At 42.3% G+C, this 21,759-nt stretch overlaps 1 protein-coding gene across 3 annotated transcripts in view; it reads left to right on the top strand.

Annotated features, from left to right (window-relative positions):
* ITPR2 (inositol 1,4,5-trisphosphate receptor type 2) overlaps positions 1-21,759 on the top strand; it is a 298,404-nt gene that overhangs the window by 142,366 nt on the left and 134,279 nt on the right. For all 3 annotated transcript variants that reach the window (XM_074165726.1, XM_074165736.1, XM_074165717.1), the window contains exons 31-34: positions 1,805-2,056; positions 4,657-4,782; positions 10,524-10,652; positions 11,256-11,376. In XM_074165726.1, the coding sequence (XP_074021827.1) occupies positions 1,805-2,056; positions 4,657-4,782; positions 10,524-10,652; positions 11,256-11,376 (628 nt within the window). The remainder of the gene's footprint in view (positions 1-1,804; positions 2,057-4,656; positions 4,783-10,523; positions 10,653-11,255; positions 11,377-21,759) is intronic.

Raw genomic sequence — 21,759 nt, 5'->3', positions numbered from 1 at the left:
GGATGAGGGGGCAGTTTGGCTTGGTATGATAAAATATCAAGCAATACTGGTATCGGGTTAGGTCTGGATTTGACATAGGAGTGTAACTCTGGGGGAACCTGGGAAGAGTCATCTTCCCTCTCCTCTGTGCAAAGTGTACACTATAACTGTGGGAAAATAACTATGGGAATACGGTGAACAACTTCATAGAAAGAGACAGAGCATGTACCTTCCCAGTGGGCTTGGTGTAGATTTTTTTTATTATTTTGTATGTGAAATGTCCTAAAGCATAGTATTCCAGACATCAGTATTAAAAAGTTAGATCAATTTTCCAACGTTTTGAATACTCGTATTTTCCCTATTTTTTTTGCCACAGAGTGCAATGAAATTAATGTCTGGGTCACTGCTCTGTCTCCTTCCTCCCTCCCTCCCAAGAATTTGTCCCTTTAAAAACTTTTTTGCTGTCCTGTGGCTTGTGCAGAAAATGTCTATTTCGAAAAGACATGAGTAGAAACATTTTAAAAAACAAAGATAAATGAGAAATAGGAATTACAGCAAAGACTGAATTCACAATTCACTCAATCAAATTGTCAAAGTAAAAATAAGCAAGAGATGGGGAAAACACAATCAGAAAAGTTGTACATTCAAAATTTGAAATGTTGACACCCTGGAACACGTAATGAAATATTTCTTGACTTTTCGTACTTTTCAGTTCCTCTGGGAGACTAATTTTCATTCCTGCTCTGGCTGCTTTTCCGTTTCTCAGCAGCTCCACCAACCCTTATTTCTACCCTTGAATTCAGTAAGCTAGGATTTCATGTCACACACAGACTTGGATATGTCGAGTGCCTTATTCACAAAAAATGTATGGCTGTTGTGCTGCCGAGGTGTGTTCTGTACTAGGAAGGGTTCGTGGGAGCTTGTTTTTCACCCGCATTGAGAGTGGATTATGCTTAAAAGGAAAGGGATGGAGAGAAGACAGAACTACGGTCCTGTCCCAGCTCCACCGAGCAGCGCTGGCAGTAGGTATATTCAGTGTATGGGGGGTTCAAATCAGGGTTAGAGCAAAAGTCTTCTGCGAGATCTGCTGAGATAAAGCTGCCAGCATCTACCTCTGCTCTGGATCCTCTTGACGTGACCAATGCACTTGCAGCAAAATCAAGTATTTATTACGTATCCAGTCTTCTGTTAAATGGAAGTGCTGGCATGATGCTGACAATTTTAAGCTCCACCTGCCAAATTTGTGTAGGTTTGGAAGAATCGTCCTTTGTTTCTGATGCTGAGAAAGGGCACCGAAGAGGCTGGTTAAATTCTGGGTGAGCCACAGGCTTTTCGTGTGAGGTGGCACAGAAGATTTAATCTCTGTGTACCTCAAGTCCCTGTCTATAAAACAAGGATAATAATGCATCCTGGCCTCACAGTAGCAGGTGAAGGTAATTAATTAACTTCAAACAAACACTGAGATAGCAGGAATAATAAGGATGGTGCCTTAGGTAAACACAGAGCTACAGAGAAATTAAACTTCAAATTCAGCTTGCGTTAACTGACTCCTTAGTGAGTTACTCCAGATTTGCACTTATGTAGGTAAGAGCAAAAGTTTGTCTTGGACATTGTTTTCACATGTGCTTTTGGTAAGCCACATCAGAGTAATTTTTTTTTATTATTTTTTTTTTAACTAGACACTCTTTGCATACTTAAAGGTAGAACAAAATAAGAAATTAAGAAAATCATAGAATCATTTAGGTCGGAAAAGACCTTTAAAGATCATTGAGTCCAAAATGACTGCAGTGCAGGGCACGTAAAACTTTTGTGGTATCTTTTTCAGCTGATAAATGGCGGTGAAGATGTGTTGATATTCTACAACGACAGAGCATCGTTTCCAGTCCTACTCCAAATGATGTGTTCGGAGCGAGATCGAGCAGATGAGAGTGGGCCCTTAGCGTATCACATCACTCTAGTGGAATTGCTAGCGGCTTGTACAGAAGGAAAGAATGTATACACAGAGATCAAGTGCAATTCACTCCTGCCACTGGATGACATAGTGAGAGTAGTGACCCACGATGACTGCATACCTGAGGTAAGATTCACTGAATGAGGAAGCAGACTTAACATTTTTAGAAACTCAGAAAATGTTTTGTTGTTTATAATACACTGACAAGTCGAAGATTTGCACTGAAAACAGGCAGGAACCAGGTGGTGTTTGTTAAGCTGAAGAAGTGAAGAAGGATAGCCAGTATTTTCTTAAACAGAAAATTCCTTGTTCCTTATGCTTTGATTGTCAGCTTTTTTGGGGCAGGTATCTTGTCTTGTTTTCCTCGGTTTGTCCAGCCACTCTGAGTTTAATGCTCTGATAACTTCTAGCCACAGCTGTGAAGACTCAGCCGAGTGGTTTGTCAAGCCAAGGTTTTCCCGCTGCCTGAATTTGTTGGAAATGATGGGTAACATTCTGGCCACGCTGAAGTCAGTGAGGGTTTTGGGTGAAGTTTCGTTTTATTAAATTCAATTGCAGTCCAGCAAATCTTTTTCTTCACTGCATATCGAGGCCCAATTCTGCAGCTACTACCAGTCATTGTTCAGCAGGACTGTGATACCTCATGCTGATCAGAAGGGGAACGTTTGCTTGCACCAAACCTGATGTGATCAAAAGAAATTTTTTCACAGTCTTGTGACAATGGCCGCAGCAAGGAGCTTGCTCTGGCCCTGTGTATCGGTTGGACGGATTTCTGCAGGCTATCTGCTGGAAGAATGCGGCTCGCTTCAACAGAACTGGGACCTGCAGGAGTTAAGACTCCCACCACGCTGAGAAAAAGTTCCCTTGTGATCAACTGATTCTTTTCTTAGAAAGAAAAATGTGTGCTTTTCTCAAAAGTTCCTCCTAACATTAATTTCAACAGATGCTAATTAAAAAAAAGCCCAAACAAATGAAACCTAAAAGTCTGACGTGAGTTTTCTCCTGATTGCATTAAACATGTGCAACCATCTCCTCTCCTTTGACTGTGACAAGAAATTTTCAGTGTATCTATGTGTGTTTATATTTCATCTATACATTTCAGGCACTGGACATCCATTTTTATGGTGTGCGCGCGCATGCAGACTTGTAACGCTCGGAGGAGTGAGACTGCAGTCCTGCTAAGCCCTGTGCTGCTGTGGCTGCAGTCTCAGTGCTGCACAACCGTTCTCTTCCGTTTACATCCAAGTTACGCTCACCTCGAATGCAAGCGCTGCATTAGGATTGTGGGAGCCATAGGGATTGCGGTCCCAGCTCTGCTGCGGACATTGTTTTTGATATTTGGCGTGGCTGTCGCAAGGCATCAACCCACAGCCGTCAACTGGCAAGTGCAGGGGTGTCCTGCATTTTGATAGCTCCTGGCTTTGCAGCCAGGCCCTTGTAGTCTTAATATGATTTAAATATCAGATTTATTATGGGCTTGTTCGGGGGGTTTTGTCGTTATAGTAAGAGAATGTTTGCAAAAACTTTCCGTTTTTCATTATGTGATCTTTCATTAACTACATTAATGCATTTGTTGCTGTGCTTCTCCTTAAATCTTCAGAACTGAGGCCTGTAACCAGTGGTGTCCCCCAGGGGTCAATACTCAGCCCAGTCCTGTTCAACACATTCATCAATGACCTGGACAAGGGGACAGAGTGTATCCTCAGCAAGTTTGCTGATGATACCAAACTGGGAGGACTGGCCAACACTCCAGAGGGCTGTGCCACCATCCAGCGTGACCTGGACAGGCTGGAGAGCTGGGCAGGGAAGAACCTCATGAGGTTCAACAAGGGCAAATGTAGGGTCCTGCACCTGGGGAGGAAGAACCCCAGGCACCAATATAGGTTAGGGGTGGATCTTCTGGAGACCACTACTGAGGAGAAGGATCTGGGAGTCCTGGTGGATAGCAAACTTTCCATGAGCCAGCAATGTGCCCTTGTTGCCAAGAGGGCCAATGGAATCCTGGGCTGCATGGGGAAGAGTGTGGCCAGTAGGTGGAGGGAGGTCATTCTCCCCCTCTGCTCTGCACTGGTGAGGCCACAGCTGGAATACTGTGTCCAGTTCTGGGCTCCCCAGTTCAAGAGAGACAGGGAACTACTGGAGAGAGTCCAACATAGGGCAACTAAGATGATTAAGGGATTGGAGCATCTCCCTTATGAGGAAAGGCTGAGAGAGCTGGGGCTCTTTAGCCTGGAGAAGAGAAGGCTGAAGGGAGACCTCATCTATGTTTACAAGTACCTAAAGGGTGGGTTGAAGGATGATGGAGCCGGACTCTTTTCAGTGGTTCCCAGCGATAGGACGAGGGGCAACGGGCACAAGCTGGAACATGGGAAGTTCCATTCAAAGATGAGGAGAAACTTCTTTCCGGTGAGGGTGCCAGAGCCCTGGAACAGGCTGCCCAGGGAGGTGGTGGAGTCCCCTTCTCTGGAGATCTTCAAGCCCCGCCTGGATGCAGTCCTGAGTGATGTGCTCTGGGCAACCCTGCTTTAGCAGGGGAGTTGGACTAGATGATCTCTAGAGGTCCCTTCCAACTCTGACAATTCCCTGATTCCGTGATTATTACTGTTATTAGTGTTTGTTAGTACTTGAAGGATCATCTTTATTGTTCAGTATGTTCCCAGATAGAAAATGTCATGTTTATGTTATTATTACATTTCATATTGTTTGTGTTTTTGCTGTTCCTGCAGGTGAAAATTGCCTATGTTAATTTTGTTAACCACTGTTATGTGGACACTGAAGTGGAAATGAAAGAAATCTATGCCAGTAACCATATTTGGAAGTTATTTGAGAACTTCCTTGTTGATATGGCAAGGGTAAGCTTCCTGAGATGTTAAATATTACAGTATAATCATGCGTGGCAACTGAACTGGCACTAAGGGGGTTTTTTTGTGAACTTCTTTTATTTTATTAACTAATTTTTTTCGAAGTTGACAATCGAATAGATATGAGGGGTTTTTTTAACAAATGTTCATTTCTATGTTATTTGTCACCATTTAACCTGCTAATTACTAGCAGTCTTCTCTTTCTAAAAAGGCATCTTGGAACCCATGTTCCTTTCTCTTTTCTTCCAGAAAAATAAATCGGATACACGTACAGGGTTGAGAGTCTGTGTACGTCTTCTGGGAGTGTGTGTTACATGTCATGGTGGTGACGAAAAAAAAAAACCCACATCTGTAATCTTCTTGCTTTACTCTGTTAGCACAATGAGGATCGGGCATCAAGAAGTTCTTTGGCTCATGCTCCTTCTTTAATCTTGCTTTGGCCTGTTTTTTTCTTTTCTTCTACTGTCACTAGATTCTCACCACTGATGCGAAAGGCAAGTGTAAAGCTCTGGACTTTCATCATACTAATTCATATATGAACTATAGACTGCAAGGTGATGGGGGACGGTTTGTACAGTAGGCATTCAGTTCCTGTGGACCCTAGTGAGCTTCATGGTGTCATTAGTTGCTGAATTAAGTTTCAAGTCAGAAGTTGAATTAAGCTTCCATTCCCTGGTATTTTGGAGGCAGAAAACGAAGGAAATCTTATGACTTCCAGAAGGATAAAATATTCTGTGATTCTGTGATAAAACACAATAGTAGAGCCATGAGGGGAAGCTAGTGTGACATAATGATTACAGCTTACATTACATATCTGTTTCCAGGAGGTTAATGCTGCTCCTAAGAGCCTAATATTAATACCAGTTAATGGAGTTGCTCTTTCTGCTGAAGAAGTAGAACCACAGGTTTTGGTGGCTGGTGGACTGTATTTGATCCTTGACCCTGGACAGTATTTTGGAGGTGTTATAGAACAAACTTACTCTTGTAAACTCTGTTTACAAAGGCCTGCAGTGACAGGACGAGGGGAATGGTTTTAAGTTGAAGAAGGGGAGATTTAGATTGGATATTAGGAAAAAGTTCTTTACCATGAGGGTGGTGGAACACTGGAAGAGGTTGCCCAGGGAGGTGGTTGAGGCCCCTTCCCTTGAGATATTCAAGGCGAAGCTCGACGAGGCCCTGGGCAACCTGGTCTGGCCCCTGGACAACCAGGGGGTGTCCCTGCTGACTGCGGGGAGGTTGGACTAGATGACCTTTGGAGGTCCCTTCCGGCCTGGACCAATCTATGAATCTATGAATCTATGAACATATCATAATGTATGTCTAAGTTTTCCCAGTCTACAGACCATTACATTCCATAACCCTTAAGTTCTCACTCCTTGCGTTCTTCATTTTGTTGAAATAAAAAAAAAAGTAAAAGAATCTCAGTTCAGTCCTGCAGCGCACATTTACCCCAAAGTAATAGTGTGTCACAAAATAATTTCTTTGAAACCTATTGGGAGAAAAAAAAACATGAATTATGGCCAGAAGAAGAATGAGTGCAAAGACTTGCGCTGTATGATAGGTACTGGGACCTGTTCATTTCTCTGTGAAACAGAAAACTTATAAATGGTTGGGTTTTTTCCATCTTTTTATTCATGGGAACAGGTTAAGACAGGGATGTTTGTGCTCTCTTTTTCTGGTGGTAGACATTTTCAGTAGTAATGAGACCTCTACAAATCCTGTTTTCTGCTGTTTGTCTTGTCTCTGTGGTCATGTTCTACAGTGACAGTATCTTCTGGACAAACCAAGCTCATTCAAGTGTTATCCTTATCTACGTTTACAAGTACCTAAAGGGTGGGTTGAAGGAGGTTGGAGCCAGACTCTTTTCAGTGGTTCCCAGTGACAGAACAAGGGGCAATGGGCACAAGCTGGAATCTGGGAAGTTCCATTCAAATATGAGGAGAAACTTCTTTCCGGTGAGGGTGCCAGAGCCCTGGAACAGGCTGCCCAGGGAGGTGGTGGAGTCCCCTTCTCTGGAGATCTTCAAGCCCCGCCTGGATGCAGTCCTGAGTAACGTGCTCTGGGCAATCCTGCTTTGGCAGGGGAGTTGGACTAGATGATCTCTAGAGTACCCTTCCAACTCTGACAATTCCCTGATTCCATGATTTGAAAATTAAGATCAGAAACCTCCTTGGAGAGGGGGGTTCTCATTTTTAACCTTGCTGCTTTTACCCCAAGAAGCATTTTCTACTGTTTAATTTCCATTCAAGGTTGCCCTTTCCTTGATGTGTCCTGGCCCTGGCCCTTCAGATTACCCTCCTGAGCCCTTGAATGTGACCACTATTTTTTTCCCCTTGGAGCTAGAAGCAGAAATGTAGAAAAAAGGCTCTGTACGCAGTTCCCTTCGGGAGCCTGGAGACAAACTGCACTGTGCTAAGTGACGTAAGTTTGTCCTGATGCTAGTGATCACTGAGCTTGTTTTCATATACCTTTCTCATAACAGAAATTAGACTCCAGGTCTTCAGAGGTGAAGAATGAGTGTAATATTAATGCTGTATTTTGTGTGTGTGCTGCTGCTGGCACCGAATGGCAAAATGCAGGTTTGTTTTGCTCTCCCGCAAAGCACTCAGGGCAGGTGCCTAATTAGTCCTTTTAATTTCCTGGTTAATGGCTAAAAGAACTAAATGAGTATGTCAGAAGTGCTCTGGCCTGTCCTGCTCTTAAGCCAGGTCGCTGTGGTAGCTCTTTCTTCCAGGTTATTGAGTGTATTTGTTCGTGTTTGGTGTTCTGGGGCCCAGGCAGAGCTTGTGTGTTATAAATACATTAGCGTTGTGTAGCTATCAGGACAGTTAGAATGCTGTCAGCCTCATGAAAGATGTTACAATAGCTTTCAAAGCATTTAGAAAAAGAGCCCTTTGATCCTCTGTGTTCCAGTGAGCTAACAGGGATGCTTTTGTGTGGGGGGAAGGGGAAATGCTTTTCTTTTAGCTGCTACAAATGCCTGTCACTGGGTGAGTTTGTGAGCTCTGAGTCTGAGGCCGTTATTAGAGAGCACTAAGGTGAAAGATGGAGAGTGTTATCCTCAGGTTGGATTCTTTCCTTTTTTATTAGGAAAAAAAAAAAACAAACCAAAAAAAAAAGAGTAAATGTATTTTTTTTTTTTTTAAATCTGTTTCTGGATCCAGGAAGGAAATATTTAGTCCTCAACTGTCATTCTCTTTCGACAACGTGATACATTGCAAAGCAGGCATAAGGCAGATTCATGTATAAATTCAGTTTGCCAAAACCAGTCGTGCTTTCAAAGGTACCCTGTTTCTACAGTTTCTGCCAACCTAGCTTCTCCCGTGTATGGCTTAGTGTTGCACAAAGCAAAGCGGGTGCTGCTGAAGGAGAGGCTTCCTTTTTCTGTGTGTGTCCCAGCCTGTAAGTCAGCAGCTGTAGTCTGAGCAGGATTAAAGAAAGAGCCAGGATCTGACAGCTGTGAAGTCATCCTGGCTTTCTCTGCAGAATTTTTGAAGTATTATTCATGTGAGTTTCGGTCCCAAAGCCTCTTAAGAGGTTTTTAAACACTGCTTTCTCTCGAATCCTCATCTCCGTTTCGTGCATTTCAGGTTTTTTTTCTTCCACGGGGAAACATCTTTCAGTCCCCAAAGGGTGGAGGGATAAGAACGAATGGGAGGATTTCTGAATTCTTCTGCGCTGGGAATTTTTCAGACCGGTGTTGGAGCAGAGCGGCATCCTCACATATGGCTCTGCTTTTTAAGCAAGCGAAGGGAAAAACTTAAAAGCGTTTTGGAATTTAGTTTTGGCAATTTCTGAATTCACCATGCTTGCACTGCACAGCTCCCTGTCTTCCCGTTGGGATTGTGAGTGCTGAGCCTCAGAGCTACTGGTTCCAGCCAAAATTGGCATGCAGATTAATTAAAAGCAGAAGAACTTCAAGAGGTTTTTAGTTCTATGATCTTTTTTTGAAAAAAAAAAAAAACAACTTTTGATTATTAACTGCATCTGTTACCTCCATGAGGACCTGGGGCGGGTTGGTGGCGGTGGTGCCACACTTTTCCCAAAACTGAAGGGCTGAGGAGTTTGCTATTTCAGTTTAGCCACTGTTGCTTCTCTGACCAAAATCTTTACTTTCCTGGGGGGATAAAAAATGCACTATGTGGGGGCATGACTTGTTTATTTTAGAAGAGCAGACAAGCAAAGCTCCTCAAGATGCCTCATCTCTTTTGGGCTCACGTTTCTTTGGTTATTCCTTTGCCTACCATATGACAACGCTTGTGTGTTATACTAAAAATGCTTTTGTGTTCCTGTGAGCTGTATCTTCCCCTCAACATGGGTGCTTTTGAATGTCACATCAGTAACCTTCCTTAAAACACTGCTGATGAAATTTCTGTCTTGTAGTATCCAAGTGTGACAGTGGCAGTGTTTAATTAAGGAATGTTTGCCCTTTGTGAGGTTCAGGTGCTGTGGATTATCTTTCTTCTTCTGTCACCAACTTTTCTCTGTGACCTTAAGTAATTCACTCAGCTTCTCTGGACTTCAGTTCCCCATCCATAAAGCAATGTAACGGTAAGTATGTACCACACAGGTTCATGACAGTGTGTTAAATGCCCAGATAGTAGTATGAAGGCTATCCCAAAAGTCTATAAAGAAAATAAGTTCTGCTCTCTCATAGATTCCCAAGGACATTACAGTAGTCTGTGGCTTGCATAGGTGAGAGAGAGAACAGCTTTGCCTTTCATTTCTCGTTAAACTTGACTAGAACTGCTTATTTAAAGGTTGAAGAGGTAGTATGAGTGTCTTTCCTTTCTCACCATGTTTGGCTCTCTGGAGACTCCTTTTAGTACTGTTTCTGCTGACATACACAAAGTCAAAATGATTCTGTATAGATGTCCACAAATGTTGAAAAAAAATAAAGAAATAAAAGAAATACTGAAGGATGCAATCCACCCCCATAATTTTTTCCTTCTTTTAAGCATGACGTCATTATGCAGCAACAAACTTGTAGTGTTGTACCAAAGGGCGTCTTCAGGAATCTTTTGTACAAATCCTCCCACCATTTAATCATCCTTCGGTGCTCCAGAGTTGTCCCAGTACCATCCATTCTCTTCATTCGTTGTTTTTAGCTTGTCTTTCATATTTTCCCCATGTGACTTTTGTAAGTAATGCTATCTGTCTTACTGTTTAAAATCCTAAAGGCTGTTGGTATTGACTGTGCTATTTCCTTTCCTTCCCTTCTCTCTTTTTTTAACACTTTTTCTGCAAATGAGCTTCACCTTTGCCACCTGTTTTGATGATGACTGATTGTAGAGAGAAGTTAAAAATTACATGAAATCTTTCTAACCTAATGTGTTTATGTCTCATCTGTCTCTAAAGCCTCTTCCAGCCTAGCCCCCAATGGGAGGAAAGGCCCATTTTCTTCTTGAATCTGTCTAAATGTGTAAGTGGCATGCAACGTGCTGATTTAGGGGGATCTTTTTTCATGGTGTGGGAAAGAATAGACAGCCAACCAAAAAGAGCTGGTTCAGAAGAGAGGGGATTCAAAAGACAATGTGGACCTCCAAGAAGAAAGATAAGCTATCACAAATACAGCTCGAACTCTAAGATAGTTTTCTCTGATAGATTTTGTTTAAAAGCTGTTTGGTTTTTTACTAAGAACACATATTACCTGTGTTGTAATAAATTCAAAATGATAAAGCTTTCTTATGTAAAAGAACTAAATCTCATTGTTTCCTCCTTCTTCCCTGTAGGTTTGTAACACAACTACGGATCGTAAACATGCAGACACATCTCTGGAGAAATATATCACCGAACCCGTAATGAACATTGTGAGTGGCTTCTTCAATTCACCATTTTCAGATAACAGCACCAGCCTCCAGGTAAGGAAAGGGGAGACAGACAGATATGTAATTCAGACCATTAATGAGATACAGCATTCCTATCTGGCTAGCAGAAGGTATCTTTACATCCTCCTTTAATTTCTCTGTCCCTTCTCATGCCACTGGCTAGCAGTTTAATTCCTCTTTAAAACACTTACTCTTAATTTTTACCCCTTACAGCTCTGAACTGTCAGACAGCTCAATATGGTCAGATTGATTCCTGGCTCTTGTGAATTCATTGGAGGGGGTATCTTTGCAGAATCAAGGTCTAGCTTTGTATTTGTGTGAGAAAAATGCTTTGTCCTATGATAAAAGGGACACATACCTGAGACCTGGGAATACTTCACTGTCCTTCTGCTCTGTACTGTGCTTGCTTGATATCAGTGGTGACCTGAGGAAAAACTGCATGATTTGGCCTTTTTAGGGGTGCAGCATTGATTTCTGTTTCCTCCAGTCCCAAAGAGCAAAGAGAATTTAATGGAGTTGTAACTTGAGTCTACAAGCTGAAAATCCCTTGCACGCAGTTTATGTTGTGTCAAATCCTAGGGCAGCTCTGAGGAGATGCTAAAGGGTAAAATTCCATGTTTATCTATTTGTTTTCAGACACACCAGCCTGTTTTTATTCAGCTGCTGCAGTCTGCTTTTAGAATTTACAACTGTACCTGGCCAAACCCAACGCAGAAAGCCTCAGTGGAGTCATGTATCAAGACTTTGGCTGAAGTGGGTAGGTGCCAGGTTTTACTTTCATTATTGTTCTCTGTGTTTTAAGATAAGACTTACTTGAGGTTCAACGGTTTTTAATTTGACTCTACCGTCCTGAAATTGTGACTGGTGATTTCAAAAATCCCACTTTCTGAGACTCAATTCTTCCTCTTTTTATAACTCATTCAAATCTGTCCCATCAAATAGGGTTGTTAGGTGAAACCTGTAGGTCAGAGAGATGTTTGCTCAGTGAGCGATGGTTGAATTTTACCTCAAGCAAGTTATGATATTAAAACCAACATAAGCTATGAGAAAACCTGGGCATTTCTAGTCGTGCTGGGCTACATTTGCACAAGCTGTTGTAAGCAGCGATGCATAGCAATTGTGCATTGGAAAACACCCGTCATTTTTCCCCTCAGTTCCTGGGAGGTGGATTCGTTATTGTCATTCATGATCCTGGGCTTGTTCAGGTTTTGTCCCATCAGGGAGTTGGGGATGGAAACCACAACTGTGCCACTCCACAGCTTCTCTGCTTACTCCTCACCATCAGGTGCAATCATTTACTGCTGTTACACAGGCAGCCTTGCACTTGCACTGAGACCAAATTTAGTCCTCAGGGTAGCTAATAAGTTACATGCTTTCAAATAAATTCAAACGCCATGTTAAAGTGGAAGATTTAAAACTTCTTATCCTAAAATAAAAAAGATTCTTCACCAGTACATAGCTAAGACTCACAAAAAATAATTTTTAAGTTAAGTTTCTGTGAATACAATTTTAAAGTCTTCTGCCACAACAGAGAAAAGGATTCTTCAATATAGTGTCTAAAAGTCAGTCATTCTGATTACTTGTAGAATAAGGTTCTGCTCAGTGTGACTGAAAACTGAGTACAGGCAGAGATATATAGAAACTGGCTAAATTCTATTGTTGGTGCAATTTTTTAAAAGTTTTAATTAATAATGGTAGAACAGTATGAGAGGGTCGCTTAACCATCTGCAGCATCTGTGGCATTGCAACAATCGACTCCCTAAATTTAGATTTTAGAATAGCTTTACAGGAGTATCATTTACCATTTTAGCCCAAACACCTCATTAGCTTTTTGTATGAATGTAAATAAGCAGTTACCTAAAAACTTAGCAACCTTCAATTTCTTCATTTGTTGTGCAAATGATTTAATTGTGGATCCATCTGGCAAGAGAACTTTGGAAGTTGAAGACTTATTTCCTTTCTGCTACAGCTTCTACAATCTCAAATAAAGCTCTAGCCCTACAAATCCTTGTTTATGTGTTTAACACTTACATCCCTGCTCTCCTCTGGCAGTTCTGGAAAGGAGTCATTGATAAATTACTTCCTTTGGGAATGTGGGGAAAAGGGGAAGAAGCAGGGCAGGTGAGAGTATTTTTGAGACCAAGCGTGCCTTATTTGTGCTTCTAGGCAGCTTGGTGTCTTCATTTCTGTAGAGCTACACCTAAAATAAAATTCTAGCTCAGGGTGGTCACTGTGTTATCTCACCAAGAAGAGGGCATTTGGAGACACCCGAGCATGGTGCCGAGACAGCCAAGCCAAACTCGTCCCTGCAGCAGCCTGACAGGGAAAGTATGGGTCACCTTAATGGGCTGGCAGATTCAGCTTCTTGGCTAGGTGCAACTGCACGTGAAAGGGCGAGTAGCCTTTGGTAGGTAGTCATCTGCATGCCTCTTGTTCCTGGGAGAGCCAAGGGGAAAGCCTGAATGCAAGGCATGGTTGATGTCTGGAGTTTTTCCAATTTGATGAATTTAATACCTACTTCCGCTGTAGCCTTTTCTTTCATTCCTTTTTCTGTTTTATGGAGATGGTTTACAACTGTGTGGTTTTTTTTTTTTTTGAAGTATGTTCTTGGGCTGTCCCAAGAGCCCAACCTTCTTGTTACTCTGGCTTCTCACCTATGGGACCCCAGCCACGTGCCCCAGCTTGGGCACCCTCAGTCGTGGCAAAGTGGAGCTGAGCTGCTGGCGAAGGGCATCACCCCGGGTTCTCCTCTGGGGCTTCCCTTCAGTGGCAGCAGAGCATGGAGGCTGGGCATCACCTGGAGGAGCCACAGGTTGGCAGCCTCGGAGATGCCCCCTGAACGCACATATTAGCATGCACACTGCAGATCTCCTCGTCCATATCATAATAACTCTTTAAGGATTCATCACTGATACCAATATCGAGCATGATAAAATTGCGCTGTGTTGTGTTAGCAAATCACTGCGCATTTTTTATTTGGTGTTTTATTTGACAGCACAGAAAGGGAGTATAAGGGAAGCGGTGAGGAGGATCTCCCCAAAGAGCAAGTTAGACAGAGAAGAAGTGGAGTTTTTAACAAACATCCCCGCGCAAAAGTTGGGCTGGCTAGTAGAGATTTTAACCACCTTTAATACTCACTATTTTTAGGCACGGTGCCAAGCGTTGCTTGCTGGGGCTAATTGAGTAGGCCTGCTCTGCTCTGCTGAAAGCTTTAGAAAAAATGCCCCAGCTGGGGGTACCAGAGGATTTTAAAATCGAGGCCCTTTTTGTGATTACAGTGTGTGCCCGGTGCCTTTCCCTATCGGGTGTTCCGCCGCACAAGACGGTGGTTCTCTTTGAGAAGGCAAAGGTTTCTTCCATATTACAAACAGGGCAGCCTTTTTTTTGCCTCTTTTGCTGGCTGTGTATGTGGACTAGGTTTGGATTTTGGCTAGCCATCTGTGAGCACTCTTCTGCCTTTTTTTTTCTTTTTTTTTTTTTTGACTTGAGAGTCTGACAGCTTTAATGTAAGGGCCTTCATGTTTCACAGCAGGGTTTAAAAAAAAACCTCTAGAAAGATTTTGCCTATATCAGAGAGATAGAGTATTGGACAGATTTGCAGCAGGGACCAAAGACTTTTGATGGAAAATAAATGTAGTATAGACTTGAAAGAACAAACATGATTTTTTTTTTTTTTTTTTTTTTTTTGTGTCATAGCCCTGGATTTAGAAATGAATCTCAGCAGGAAGAAAGATCATACACATGTTTCCCAAGATATGAAAGATATAATAATGCACTTTTAAAAGACCCATTTCAAAGCAAGCTTAAGTAACGCGCATTCTGCTCAGTGCTTATTAGTTTGTTTGTGGCAGGTGGATGTAAGTATTGCCTCGAGAGCTTAAGATCATTACATCTATCTTCTTATGAGCAGTGTAAGGATGTGCATTATCTTCCAGGTCAACAAAAGGATATGTTGCAGAAGCTAATTTCTTATAACTGTGGTACTTCAACTCTACTTGACCACTAGGGAAAAACTTTATAAGCTTTTCAAGCTTCACTTGCTGCTTTTTCTCCAGGCAGTTATCTGCCTCAAGTTCAGCAAGAAGCACAGAGGTTTCCTTATCTTCTTCAGCAGACCCCTCTGTGGCTCCAAGAGATTTGGAACAGAGATACCAACCTGCATCAGGTTTTTATTGGCCAGTAATTTGGCCACCTGGCATGAATGAGAAACACTCATGAAGCAATATATGTATATGAATGCATCTTGTTCATATGGATTTCTGAAGCAGATTATCACCGTAACAAGAATTAACACATTATGCATCTGTCACTTTTGCTTTTTCTCTGTCATTACATAGGACTGAGCTTTTGCTTGAAAATATAGTCCAAAAACTGAATGATCAAAACAACTTCCATCTCACTGGTAAAATACCTACAAATGAAAAATGTTTAAAAGGTCCCCTGATCTTTGTGAAAACAGAGGACCTAAGGCCTCTAACAGTTTTAATTTGTTTCAAATGAATTCATTATTAATGGACTTTCCTACATTTTATAATCTTTGCAAGATTGAGAAGGATGGAGGCCAGTCTCAAAGTTTGCATTTTAAATCATCTACTGTCTTTCCACATGGTAAAGCTGGGGAATATCACCTGTCCTCACAACTAAAGATCTGGGTAGCATATTTTAAATTGTATTGAAGCAAGGTCTTTCTCCCGAGGCTGACCAGTCTTTCAGGACCCATGCAAAGAGCTATCTTTGCTTCTTTATTAAGTCATGATTCTTATATCTTCACCCCCAAGCATCAGTTTTCTCTTCTGTACAAGGTTGAATCTAGTGGTATTATACTCTTGTCTCTGTAGTATCCATTAGCTTTCTCCCTTATGTTTTTACAGATTGCATCTTCCCTCTGACACGGTGTGTGCGTATCCCAAGGATGTAGTATGTGTATGGCTGTGCTATTCCCACCAATAATGAAATAATTGGAATTTCCCAGATGAGTAAACAGTGGCAGAGAGGAACCTGCATTTTGTTAGACTATTTCTCTTGGCAAACCCTTTAAAAAAAACTAGTTAGCAAGCCAAATTACATTAGTCATTCTCAGATTATACTCTAGGATGCTGTGCAGGAGAAGCAAAAGGAGAATCCTTGTTTCCACCCTACAAAATTGGAGACAAGTCCTGTAAGATTCCTATTTCATAAGTTCAAAACTGGAACAGGTACAGAGGGAGTACTACTGTGATGGTTGGGTGGAAAGCAGAACTGTATTACGAGAAGAGACTACAGGAGCCCCATGTGTTTTGCCTAGCAAAACAGAGGCCTCTGTTGTTGCTTTTTAAAAGTACTTAGGAAGATAAGTAGTCATGGAGAAGAGACATTTAAGTTAAAGGACAGTGCTGACCCGAAAACAAGGGGACATAAATTACGCTAGGTTGTAAATAACCTAAATAAATTTAGACTGTAAATCAGAGGTTTGGAACCAACTTTGGAAGGATGTCCTTGGTGAATGGGCCAAGAGAAAACGGAGGCAGAAGGGTTGGCAGAAAAGCTAGCTTCATTTTTAAATGGGGCTCGATAGATTTATCTTTTTTCAGAAGATATTAAAGAACATGGGTTGTCTACAACAGACAGCAGATGGTCTGAAGGGAGTGGTGAAGTCCTTTCTAGCTGAGTATTTATTGTCCAATTTCAGCTCACCAGTACCCCTTCTACAGCCTCAAGAAAACCTCTCCTGTGCTGCTCCTTGACCATGCTTTTATGTCTTCTAAAGCCCTTTCATTTTCCCTGACAAATTACCAGCAGGAAACATTAAACTAAAATCTAGGTTACATTTTATTGTTTATTTGGAATTATTGAACATATTTTAATGTCCATGTAGATGAACTTTCCTATAAGAATTTTTTCAGCCCTGAAAATACTTTATTTCACTTCCCATTTGAGTTTTAAAATCTTTTTTTCCATTTTCTAAACAGCTAGACCTTCATTTTCAATTTTTAGTTCAAATAAAATAATTATCCTGTTGTTACCTTTTTGACAGCAAGAAGAATACATTTCAGATGAAGCACATATTTTATTCTATTTTAACTGTTTGTGTTTCCCTAATTGCAAGAAAAATTCAACGATGATCTTTTTACAGACTGATAAATATTTTAGCGTAGATTTTCTGTTGGAAAAAAAACACATCCAAGTGAAGGGTACAAGATTGGCAGGCTTGTGTCTTGTCTACACAAAGCTTTTATTTCCTTTAAGAAGTCTTGCTGTTGCTAGCGTTAGTGTCTCTCCATCCAAATGCATTTGTTAAGCAGTCAGTAAATGATTAAGGAGCTGGAGGGACTGATTTATAGAGCAAAATTAATTGAACTAAATATGCATCGCTCCGTTAAGTGACAACTGGAAAGTGTGGGAGAACATGATACAGCTGTCTGCAACTACCGGAGGGGCGTAAACAGCAAGGAGAGTAATGGCTTCACAGCCAGGTACGGCTGTGGCTTCTTCATGACCCAGATTGCCTGTCACGCTCCTCCCTGAGGTGCTTTAGGGGGTGAAATGCCTGCGTGTTCCCCGGAAAACCCACACGAGGTATGGTTTAGGGTAGCGTGAATGCACTAGATAGCTGTGAAGCCCCTAAATACTGTTGTATTTTGTATATACTACAAAAGCTGATAGAGTGAAATTTAAAATGAGGGAGCACTGGGTGGGAATATCAAGGAGAATGGCAAGCTTCCTTATGGCAAGATAGGTTATTCTGAAGAATGGGCTTCCAAGGAAAATTACAGGTGAGGGCTGCTTCCTGGAAATCCTTAGTCCTAAACTGATCCTGTGCAAGGGCCATATAGTGCAAGGGCAGTGCTAAAGCAAGCATTCCCAAAAATAGGTCCTTTTACTCCCAGTTTCTGTGCTTCTGTGAAGAGAACTACATGCAGGTAATTTAACAAAATACATCTCAGCCCATTTCACCCCTTCTGTTAGCAGCCGGACTTGCTCCTGGGACCTTGCTGGAGTCCAGCTCACTTGCAGAGAGCAGTTTGATTTTTAGCTACTTGATTCTCAACGTTAATATTGCCCTTTTCTTTTGAGTCCCCATCTCAGAGTACTTTTGCATAGTTTAAACGGTAAAGGAGAAGAAAGCTGCTGATGCACTGGATACACACAGAACCATCCAGCACAGAGCAGAACTTTCTACTGGGACCTGGCTAAATTTGCGGCACCGTGTTGCTTATCATTTTGACTGGTACCATTTGCTTGCTTGTCTTGGCTCAACTGTGGCGACTGATGATAGCATAATTGTGATTAGCAGATTTGAGAGTTAGTTGTGGAAAGGATTTCCCACCAAATCACATTTCCTCTAACATTGGCAAAAGAGGGTAATGTATTCATGGTGTAATTAGCTGGTGTAATTAGCACCAGCAGGGTGCCCTAGGTAGGAATTGGGCAGTATATAAGCCTGCACGATGCTCTGCACTGCAAGGCAGAATTCACCTTAGCTGAAGCCATGTTGTACTCCATCATGGTAAGCATCCTTCGAGATACCTGTGGTACCAGTTTACATACAGCCACGTAGCGTGCTGTTTTTCCACAAGTTCACTAGTCAGATGAAAGACAGAATTTTACCCCCTCCTGGCTCCTTTGTCTACCAGCTCTAACCCCACTTTGCAAGTTTGAGTGCTGTCCAAAAGTATTTCTAAGTGGAACGAAAATAAACATGCTTTTAAATATTTTATGTTCATACTTTAAGGGAGATTGACACATTTTGAAGAGGAAAGCAGCCTACAACACCTAAATTAAAAATAAATATTTATGTTCACATTTGTTCATCAGCTTTCCAAAATGTAGAAATATGTTTCATGTTGTTTTAAATAATGAAATGTGAAACAAATGAAAGATAAACTTTCTACAAGCTGCAAAGAAATAAGAAGACAAAGGCTTTGTTTATAGCTTAGACTTCAACAGTGCCCTTTGACAACCAGTACAAATCTTAATTACAAATGGAATTATACATATAAGAACTGTTCAAAACAAAGGAGTATTTTTTTTCCTCTCTCTGGTTTTCTTTGTGATAGTTTTAATTAGCTGCAACTCTTTGAACAATCATAGTCCTTGACTGCTCCTCAGACACTGATGGAAGTTGTTAACTTCAAATGGCATCTATAGGACTGCAGAAGTCTGGGTTTTCCTCTGAACAGCACGCTCCCCATTGCTAAATTTATTCCTGGATATATCAGGATTCTGCATACATACCACTTAATTGAGAAGAGGGCATTGTCCGATAACATTCCAGTGATTGACATTAGGACACAATAAATTGGATTAATAGACTGCAGCACCCTACCCGCACTGACAAAACTTTAATGGACTTCTATAATAAAGTAAGCAGCAACAGGGCAAACGTGTGTTGAAAAATAACCGAGTCAAGTAATATGGAAAAACAGTCATTAGAAATAATGGCCAGCCATACATGATATTTTCCTCATGATAATCAGGAACCTTGCCTTCCAAACAAATAGAGAGCGGAAAGGAAAAGTCAATTGTCAGTGTGGAAACTGCTGTACATCTGCTGCTGAGGTTTCATATACGGTTGTGGGAAAATGTGTCTTATCATCTGGACCTAAGAATTTTTTTAAATTTCCTATGGCAAACTGTTTAAAAGAAAGTGCCTACCAGAAATAGAATAAGAGATTTCTCTTCCATCCCAGTTAAATACCGTAATCGGCATGTGGAGGCCCTGGTCCTGCATTGGGATACTCCCTTGCAGTGGGAAGAGAGCACGGATCCCTGCACCCACAGGAGCTGGTGGACAGCCGGCTGAACATGAGCCAGCAGTGTGCCCAGGTGGCCAAGAAGGCCAATGGCATCCTGGCCCGTGTCAGGAACAGCGTGGCCAGCAGGAGCAGGGCAGTGATGGTGCCTCTGGACTGGGCACTGGTGAGGCCTCACCTCGAGTGCTGTGTTCAGTTCTGGGCCCCTCACTACAGGAAGGACATTGAGCTGCTGGAGCGTGTCCAGAGGAGAGCCACCAAGCTGGTGAGGGGTCTAGAGAACAAGTCATAGGAGGAGAGGCTGAGGGAACTGGGCATGTTTAGTTTGGAGAAGAGGAGGCTGAGGGGGGACCTCATTGCCCTCTACAACTCCCTGAAAGGAGGGTGTAGAGAGGTGGGTGTTGGCCTCTTCTCCCAAGGGAATAATGACAGGAGCAGAGGAAATGGTCTGAAGTTGGGGCAGGGGAGGTTTAGATTAGATATTAGGAAGAATGACTTTACTGAGAGGGTGGTCAGGCACTGGAACAGCCTGCCCAGGGAGGTGGTGGAGTTGCCATCCCTGGAGGTATTTAAGAAACGTGTAGACGTGGCACTTCAGGGCACGCTCTAGTGCCCGAGATTGTTGGGTTGTGTCTGTTTGTGGGTGGGTGTGGGGTGTGCTTGTGGGTGTTTGTTTTGTGTGGGTTTTGTTTTTGGTTTTTTTTTTGTTTATTCTTTTTTTTTTTTTTGTGGTTGAACTCGATGATCTCAAAGGTCCCTTCCAACCAAGAAGATTCTGTGATTCTGTGAGCTATTAAAAGGATGAGAACACATGTCACAGAGCATTCTTGCCGTAGTCTGTGAGACTGGGGGTTGAGGTGTCACAGCCGAATTTAGGTTTTTAATAAATGCTATTTTAATAATTACAATATAGTATCTGGAAGGAGAGAAATTTTCTGCCTGGGATCCATGACTCACTGTGCTTGGCAGCACAGGAGCCTTCATTTCTCAGAGCTGCATGCCTGACTTTCTGCTTGCATGTACTCCTGCGGGGTGTGATGCATAGGCTGCCTAGCGAAGGAGGGAATCTGTTGGCTTCACAAGTTCAGGACTTAAAGTTGTGTATGTTTTAAGAACTGGGAGGGAAGGGTGGAATCTTTTTGCTGCCTTCTGCAGCTGTGGAAAGTGTGCGTGTTCACTGAATTTCACTGAATTTTTAGAGTTGGAAGGGACCATAAAGATCATCTAGTCCAACTCCCCTGCCGAAGCAGGATTGCCCAGAGCATGTCAGAGCATGTTACTCAGGACTGCATCCAGGCGGGGCTTGAAGATCTCCAAAGAAGGGAACTCCACCACCTCCCTGGGCAGCCTGTTCCAGGGCTCTGGCACCCTCACCGGAAAGAAGTTTTTGCTCATATTTGAGTGGAACCTCCTATGTTCCAGCTTGTGCCCATTGCCCCTCGTCCTGTCAGTGGGAACCACTGAAAAGAGTCTGGCTCCCTCCTCCTTCAACCCACCCTTTAGGTACTTGTAAACGTAGATAAGGTCTCCCCTCAGCCTTCTCTTCTCCAGGCTAAAGAGCCCCAGCTCTCTCAGCCTTTCTTCATAAGGGAGATGCTCCAATCCTTGAATCATCCTCGTTGCCCTTCGCTGGACTCTTTCCAGTAGTTCCCTGTCCCTCTTGAATTGGGGAGCCCAGAACTGGACACAGTATTCCAGTTGTGGCCTCACCAGTGCAGAGCAGAGGGGGAGAATGACTTCCCTCCACCTACTGGCCACACTCTTCCCTATGCAGCTCAGGATCCCATTGGCCTTCCTGGCCAGAAGAGCACACTGCTTGCTCATTGTCATTTTGCTGTCTACCAGGACCCCCAGATCTTTCTCTTCAGAACTTGACTTGCGTTGATGCAGAATGGTGGGGAAATGCCTCAAAGAAACGTCGCGCGGAACTGTAATATGGGCTAACGCTATTCAAAAAATTCATCTTGTTTTAATAAGGAAAACCGAAAAATTAGTGATTGTTATTCATTACTACAAATGAACGAGAACTGCTTCTCCGTTTTACTTTTAAGTTTTTATTAAACATAAGCTGTGCCATGGAAATTAAGTGAAGTGACGTAGAACACAAAGCCCAGTTGCTGGAACGTGACCTAATCTCTCAGACAGAGATACATCTGCATCGATCTCGTGTTTACTTCAGATGACTCACGCTGAGCTGTAGAAGAATGTCACTCTGATCTCCAGTGGAATGGAGAGATGCAGCTAGCACAAAAGATTTTTGTCAAGGAGAGGGCATTTACCTTCTAACATCGTCTTTCAAACGACAGTTGAGGATGCAATAGGAGTTTAATAGTGGATGCCCTGTAAAAATTCGTGCAAGTCTTTTCTCAGGTTTTTTTTTCCCTCTGATATTCTGTATTTTGTCATTT

Source organism: Numenius arquata, chromosome 2 (genome assembly GCF_964106895.1).
Source record: "Numenius arquata chromosome 2, bNumArq3.hap1.1, whole genome shotgun sequence".
Lineage (NCBI taxonomy): Eukaryota > Metazoa > Chordata > Aves > Charadriiformes > Scolopacidae > Numenius > Numenius arquata.
This window is presented reverse-complemented; position numbering and strand designations above follow the sequence as displayed.